Here is an 8,528-nt window from a genome sequence, read left to right on the forward strand (position 1 = left end):
TAGCTTAGCGAGGTTGAAGTGCATTTCGTAGCCCATTAGCATGAACCTGCAACAGCTTGCGATGGTATACGGGCAGAGCTATACAACTGCAGGCAAATAAAAAGGTGCATATCAGCTTTAGCCGACTGTAATGTTAATGTTATTTACAATAGTAAGCTGTTCTCCATTAAATAGCTCGTTATAATTTATGATAACTTTTCACAAACTACATCGATCGATGAGACGTACGAAGTTTAGCGTTTCAGTACGATGGCCGCTTCTATTCTTAATTGCTCAATTATATCATTGATTAGATTCATTATTTATACGCCATTTCGGTCTCTGTTTGGTCTCTGTCGGGTCAACACATTCGTAATTTTAATAAGAATTTATTGTCACATTCAATCAGTTTCACAAATTTTGTGTTCACTTATTACAGCTAGAATTAGTTTCAACAGCGCACATTTTAATTAATTTGCGAAAAAGCGTAAACATTCTATTTATCCTTCCCGTTTGTGCACTGTCTGGTGGAAGTTTCGGTTTATTCGCATTCCTTTTTCATAAAACCTTCGTAGTCGTTGTCGCCGTTAGTCCTTCCTGCTCCAGACGGGCCAGCATGGGCCGGTAGATATCGGCCGAGAATGGCAAAACCACTCCACGCTGCTGGATTTCACCTGCAAGAAAACAGGACGAGAAGGGATCAGTCGGTTTTGGTTTGCTATTGTGCCGGTCAACCGGAAACCGGAATTGTGCAGAGAGGGAAATGCAAATACCTACCATCGATAATCATTTTTGCTGCAATCGCTGCCGGAAATCCGACTGTTTTGGCCATCGCTGAGTGGCCTCCCTCCGAGCCAGGCTGACCGTACACGACGAAGTTTATGCCCCGTTCCTCACGTCGTCCATCACTCCAACGAATTCCGACTTCATGGCGCAGCACGACTAGATCACGCTCGGTGTCAGCTGGAGGGGAGAGATCAGAATTTTGAAAGTTAGATGGAGATACACAAACCGGACAGTACTTTCCTCTTACCAAAGGCTAGTTTCTTCGATAGGTAATAGCTGAGTGTATCCAACGGAGAGCCCATCTTCACTACGGGAGCGTTTTCCAGCAGTCCCAACTCTTCCAATCCTTCAATTGTACCCACGCGCTCCGCTAGCTTATACTTAAGATTTTCGATAAAAATGTCCGCATCGGCCAGTCCGAGCATGTTTACTATCAGCTGCCTCCAGGTCAGCTCCGGTCCGTGAGGATGCAGCAACGGATGTGGATTGGGATCGATCAGTCCGAGCAGCTGCATCGGTTTAATCGTGTCCGAGAAACCCTTGTAACGGATCGTTCCCCGCAGCAGTGTGTTGATGTTGGTTAATCCATACAGCGACTGGTACTTGGTAGAATCACGGTTCGGGAAACCCTCGAGTGCAAATCCTGGCAGGAATTCGAGTTCTCGCGGTGCCGACATCAGCTCGCCACCACCGGATATCTCAACGACTTGACCCTTGCTCAGGTACTTTGCAGCAGACACCGTGTTGAGCAGCACACCGCGCGGTGACCAGGAGAATTTGTACCGCAGCGGATTGTCCGAGTGTTCCGGTGCGGGAAGTCCGCCACAGAAGCTGACGAAGGACTCAACTACGCCACCGTTCTCCTGCACGTCCTGAATGCACTCAAGTGCCAGCAGATGATCGATACCGGGATCAAGCCCGACCTCGTTCATGATCGTCACACCGGCATCCTGGGCGGCACCGTGCAGCGCACTGATATCATCGTTCACATAGCTGGCCGTCACGAGATGGGTCTTGCCCGCGATGCAGTGCTTTGCGATGACGCTGTGCAGTGAGTATGGCAGCAGCGACACCACGACATCGCTTTCCTCGCACAGGTTATGTAGGTTGGCACTTTCATCCTGCACGTTAACGTACACCGACTCGACACCTTGGTATCGGTGTGCCAATCGATCCGCTTCTTCCTTGTACTGAGACGCTACCTTAATACTAACGTTCGACTCACGGTGAAGGTACTCCACCAGCGGAGCCGACACGAATCCAGCTCCCAGCACCAACACCCGCTTCTTGCCCTCGTAACATCCTTCCGTCTTATGCCGCGATCGGCTGTTCAACTCCCGAAGCTCGTTAATGTACTCGTAGCCTGGCGTAAGACTTCCGTTACTGCAAATAATGGCTCCCTCCACCGGTTGGCAGAAGCTGTGTTCGGCGAGTGGCTTCGACGCATCGCTCTGCAGTATGTCCAGTGCGTAGGGGTAAAGCAGATCGCCAAAAAAGTCCGTTGATTCCCGGGGTAGCTGCGTCGGCATATTGTCGATCGAGCAAACAAGCACTCCCGGGCCCTTGAAGCTCTTCTGATCCTTGTTACGATCGGCATCGTACAGGCAGAAGGGCGTATCGATCGTAGTGCATTCGTTCATGAACTCGATCGAACCGCCCGGATCGGCCGATATATCGCAGATCGCCAGCATTCGATGTGGAAGCGCTGGAGAACCACGGCTCGTGGGCAGCCAGGGTGTATTTGCTGGTCGGAGAAGATTTTTCGCATCGGGAATCGTGATTAGTTTCGGTGCACCGACCGCCCAGTAAATTCCATTCACAATCACGGACGCGTACGGTGCAATGTTATTGCTGAAGGTGGATGTGTACCGTTCCGGGTACTGATCATACTCGACGGGATCAAATTTACCGCCCTCGCGTCGCTCGAGATGATCGGAACGGCTCACCTCGCATCCGTACAGCTTGTTAGTCGAACCGTGCTCGGCCACCTTGCGAAGCATCTCCGGTGGTACGAACTCTACTGGCAACTCCTGGAACACCTCTTGTGCTCCCTGCGAAACATTGCCGGAGCCGGTGAAGATGAACGTAATAGGCCCGATCGACTTGGGCATCATACCAAGCGAAATTTCGTACCCACAGTCCCGTACGGCTTGTCGTGCCATTGACGAGTTTCGATAGTTATGAGCTGGACCAACATGCTATCACAAAGAGAAAACAATCGATTATGAAAAAGATCCAACAACTTCACACATCCGGCTCCGACTTACCATAAAAGGCGTATGATGTCCCAGTGCCAGTAATCTCAAGCCAAGCCCGTGCAAAATGTTTATCATGCCGGCAACACCGGCGTATTTTCCGAACGCCACCAAGCGTAAGCCGTTGCGATCCATCAGCTTCTCGTAGTCGATTAGCCGAATGTTTTTCTCCAGACATGCATCCAGCAGGGGCATGTTCGATTCTTGTGCTTTAATCGTGTGGGAGAAGAAGCAGTACGTTTTCTGCGGGATCAGCGCATCAACGGGCACTTGCTTCACACCGAAGATGACGGATGCTTCGCTGATGTCCTCCTGAACGGTGGCACCTGCATTGAGATATGCCTATGGAGAAGTTGGAGCATAAAGTGATACATTGATTGTGATGTAGTGATAGATGTCTGATGGATAGTGATGAATTGGGAAAGTTTTCCGAAATAGACTGATTTAGATATTATTGCTCGTTTCTACAAAATTCTTCTGCTCTTTCATGTAGCTCTGGAAGGTGTCATGAGAAGCGCGGCCCTCGATATCCGGGGCACGATTTTCACTCGGTCACTTCAACTTCTAAACTTCGTGGACCATCGACCATTGATTGACGACGACTTCATCGGACGGACATCTGCCCATGAAGCCTTAAAGATTGGATTGCCGATTAATACGACGAATAGATGATGAAACTTCAACGTTTCTATAGCTTGCTGGAGACTATAGGACTCTCTGAAGGAAATCTGGAGGCAAATTGTGATGGGATATCGAGCTCCACTACTAGAAGTTCCACAAACTCCTACGTTCCAGGAGACTCCAAGAAGACACAAAATGCAGCATTACGGTCATAAGTCTTATACGATACGAACGGAGGACGCCAATAATCTCACCAGCTTTTCGAGTGTCGGATGCTACGGACTATCTTTGGCGGGACTATTGACTATTTGTTGGGATTATATTGGGCGTGTGCAGAAGGCGAATGAACCACGAGCTAGCTGAGGTGTTTTGCGGAGCCGAAATCCTGACGGTGGCCAAGGCCTAGGCTGAGTGGAAGGGGCATGCTAACCTGTGGTCAAGAAGACGAAGAAGAAGTCTACAAAATCCACCATCCTCATTCGTAGACGTAAGAGTTCGAGAAAAACTTGTCATGTTTAAAAGAACAATCATGATCAATAGCTCGAGTCAGTTGAAGATGAATGTAGATACAAGGAATAGACACAACTTTCAAGAATATTACTCAATAGTAAATACCTCTCCTAGTTATTCATCGTATTGTTTTGTACAAATCATGTTGTCAATATTTTCGTCACTATTGCCCAATGAGTTCGAGTTTCAGCGTTCTGCGCATTACGAGAAAAGATTGTTTGCCTCATTCTTTCTGCGCATCGAACAATTCCTTCGCGGCAAAACATCCAGCTGATGTTAATCTGGAATCATGGCGCATATGACAACCATTGATAGAAATCCCTTTTCCGTCATTCTCATTCAATCGACCATTCATTGAAGCCCTACAATCGAGATCGCGTGGTCTTCCACACTCGGGGTATAGAAGCAAAAGCGAAACGAAGAAAAACAAATACACAACTGGGAGGTGTGTACGGTACCATCAGCAACCTGCTTATCAGCTGGTGTGGTCAGATCTGTCCGTGCCGCTGTTGGCGACGCCATGTACGCACCTTCGCCCGCCGCTGGCAGTCTCACTAGCAATACCGACGACTCGGTAGACAATATCGTTATCTGCCTTTGTGCGATATCACGCTTAATCAAATTGCAATAATAACATGAGCTTCAGAAGATATGTCGATATTGCCGGTGATACGGCTTCAAGTACCAATCCATGTGATAATAACATAGTAAGAGGGGAGTGAGTAGTCGATAGTAGGCAATAAAACAGGAAAAAGACTTAGGAAATTCGGTAGATGAAGTACTAAGCGCAACTAGCGACAGGGACTACTGTCACGTGCTTTCCTACAATGTGTAGTTGAAATGAAAGTTGTTCCACTATCGCTATTTGTTAATTTCCCAAGGTATACTTGCAGTATGATTGCCTAATGATCTTGGACTACCTTGTACGACGGTGGACAAACAAGAAATACACTTGCAACAAGTACGATCTTATCGGAAAAGCCTACACGGGATGCCTTTCATAGAGGAATGTGGGATGCTACGTTGAAAGTACACAAGGACGCCAGAATCCACCGAGAAACACAAAATTCCTCCTACTGTGTCTCATTATCTCGCACCATGTGGACCAGAATCAGTGAAGCTAAGCCGATAAGACGGACACATGTGAACCACATTAAATGTCTAGTGGAAAAGTTTGTGCTGGTTGTAATAGATGTTGTTGAAGTGCTTCAATCATGTCACGATCTTCAAGTTGAATTACCTCAACCCATTAAGATAAGGCCACGCAGAAACGTTGACGTACAAAACTTTCTAAACCGCTCGCCTGATACTGCAGATCCTTAGTAACAGTGTGATGCGATGGGATGGGATGCTAGTGGACCACCAGCAGCGCGATAGTGACACTTACCTGCATCGGGTAGGCTCGCCTGTTGGACGGTTGTACTATCACCTTGACGCCCTGCTTGATGAGTTTTTTCACCACCGCTGGTGGGAAGGAAGCTCGCCGTTCCCATACGGATTGATCTTCTCGGCGAATAGCGATCACTTTTCCAGTCTGCAAAAGAGAGCACAGGGATAGGTGTCGTGGGTTTCCAAACACTCATTTTCACGCGATGCTAAACAGCGAAAATCAAACACCAAACGTTTTTCCAGAAATTGGTCCACCAAATTATCCCAACAGCAGCAGCACCAAATCAGAGAGAAGCCATTATGAAGATTGCTTACATGTTTGCCACGAGTAAACTGTCGCACTGATAAGTGTTCACTACATTTTAAAATACGAAACATCTTTGCGGTTCGGCGGATGAAGCAGGACTGACGATGTTTCTGGCCACGCTGAACTGAAGCACCGTATCAGGGATACCGGAGGCAGTCGCGCTAGTGCGATAATGGCATCGAGCACTGTAGAATCGAGAATTATTGATAGTCTTCCGAGATTCGCACTGGGCTCGACATCTTGCTGTTGCGTACGAGCATTGGTGCGCTGGTAGGAATGGGCCCCGTGGGCTTTAGGAATGCATTGATAAGAAAAATCTAACTGCACTTGAAACCGTTTGCTGTGGAACTGTTTTGCAGTTGAGGAACGTTACTCACTACGTTACGAGACTTGTAAATGTCGAATTGTTTGTAAATTATTTGTATGTACTCTTGTTTGCATTTTATCATTTTTAATTAAATTTATTTTTGATTGTTAAAAAACTGTTCAACACAAACAAATATCACAAACATTTTTCACAGCGTTGAATTGTATCAAAATGAATGATTATTTGATTATGCTTAGGATAGTTGGTCTTGTCATTAATTTTTACGTGAATTTTATTTTTACGAGATAACTTTTAGTATAGCTCTCATTAGGAACTGGAAGCAGTATATGTTTCACATGTTTTAACCTATCCTACAAGTTGAATTAGAATGTAGTTCACCAATTAGATAATTATGGAAATATTTGAATAAAGGTTACGATCACCCTTGTTAATCGTTTTTTTTTTCAGATGGCTTATTATTTCGCATTGTAAGGTTGAGCACAGCACTACGGTAATGCATCAAAAAGGTTGAAAATATTAGAAATCCGCGATGTATTACCTTGCTTTTGCTTCAGCGCAACGAACATTTTCGAATCTCGAATGCTTCTCACCCACATGTTCATGCATTCTTCTAAACATGTGTTTGTTTGAAGTTTTCAGTCGAGTGTTTTAAACATTACTGCTATCAGCCGTTGAAACGTCATTGAAAACATAAATATAAACAAACTTTAATCGTAGAGCCTGCAACCAATAATGGTTTCGGAAGGCGAGGATACAGATGAATTAGTGAACAATGATGCTGCTGGAAATGGTAAGAACCAGATTGAAAGAATGTAATTCAAGAGACGAATGAAAAATTCACCTGTTTACTTCTAGAAACACTTAATACCGTTGAAAAGAAGGTACCAGCAAGGCCACCCAGAAAGTTCAATACCACGAGCGACGAGGACAGAGCAATGGTTATAAAGATTTACGAAAGTGGCCATAGTATAAAAGAAATAGCCGACGTGCTAGATATCAATCGTTCCACGGTTTATGGTATTCTACGAAAGTACAGAACAACGTTCGAGACAACAGCTGCAAGAAGAGGTGGCACCAGGGTTCCAAAACCGATAGATGAGAACGTATCGCAGCAAATACGTCGCTGGATTGAGGAGGACAGAACAATCCCACTCACTCGGCTTGTAGAGAAGGTTAAGGACACCTTTGGCATTCGTGTCAATTTATCTACTATGGCCATCAAAATTCAGGAATTTAAAAGTTAAAACAAAGGAAAGAATCTCTTTAAATTGTTTGTATAAATTATTTTTCTTTTATTACCTAGGAAAAAAGGTTTCACAGCAAATATAATAAAACATCTCACAAAATTCTTCAGCATGGCAGTAACATCGCACAATTGAAACAATAAATTTACGATAAACAAAATAACCAAACCGTGAGCCCACTAGACCTTGTTAAGCTCTGTAGTAGCGATTTTTGTCAACAGGGAACCAATATGTATCGGCCGCGCACAACTGTCACGCTGGCTGTCAAAGTCGGACAGGTTTTTTTTCCTTTTGTTCACGAACCGCTTCAACCAATCAGGAAGCACCACAATTTCCACACTATACAAACATTGAGCCAAACCCCGAACCAAGCAAGAGTAACTTTGTGTGTGCAATGGCCTCGTCGGATGTGCTGAACGAATAACTTTCTCAATTTTGCTATCAACGCGAAACGGGAAGAAAGTGTCGCGCCGTCTTAACAAACGCAAACGTAATATACCCTAGCGGTAAACGCAGTATCCTCTACCGTGAGTGTCCGGTGTACGGTGAAAGGATCGGAAAATTTCGAGGGTTTTGATTTGTTGTTGTTTTTGGGTTTGTGTTTTTCCTACACGAAAAGTGAAAAGCTACACACAGGAGCAGTGGCGTGGAAAGACATACTGGCCATTCATTGTTTATTGTGCGGTACAATCGAGTCGAATCTCAGTGCACCGTGATCTTGTGCATTGTGCGTGTTGCGTGTGTGTGCCAAGGAAAAATAGCAATTGGATTGTAACGCGAACTTTTTACCTCGAACTTTAATCGGTCACAAGTCGGGCTGACCGTGGCATACTACAGGAAGTAGCCTCAGTATATGCGTACGTGTGCGTTAGTGTTAATTAAAGTTTGCCCTGCAACGTTGACTCTTATTCGTGAATGCGGCGCACTAATTGTAGTGCACTAGCGGAGAAAAGAACCACTCCATCGAGACAAATACTTTGTTATGGTTGTCTAAATTTAGCTGCTAGCTGTTCATCTCCGAGGCGAGGTCAATATTGGCAAATACCTCAACCATTTGGGGACGACTACATTCACATAAGGAAGCAAAAAAAAATCCAACCAATCTACAG

General features: G+C 45.4%; 1 protein-coding gene across 1 annotated transcript; it reads right to left on the reverse strand.

Annotated features, from left to right (window-relative positions):
- Positions 1 to 537: 537 nt before the first annotated feature.
- LOC128710837 (alpha-aminoadipic semialdehyde synthase, mitochondrial) lies at positions 538 to 5,918 on the reverse strand. The gene is made up of 6 exons (XM_053805692.1): positions 5,856 to 5,918; positions 5,539 to 5,685; positions 3,033 to 3,362; positions 1,013 to 2,963; positions 757 to 942; positions 538 to 653 (listed from the first exon to the last, which is right to left on the reverse strand). Exons 1-6 carry the CDS (start codon positions 5,916 to 5,918, stop codon positions 538 to 540), a joined length of 2,793 nt encoding a protein of 930 aa, XP_053661667.1.
- Positions 5,919 to 8,528: the final 2,610 nt, after the last annotated feature.

Source organism: Anopheles marshallii, chromosome 3 (genome assembly GCF_943734725.1).
Source record: "Anopheles marshallii chromosome 3, idAnoMarsDA_429_01, whole genome shotgun sequence".
NCBI lineage: Eukaryota > Metazoa > Arthropoda > Insecta > Diptera > Culicidae > Anopheles > Anopheles marshallii.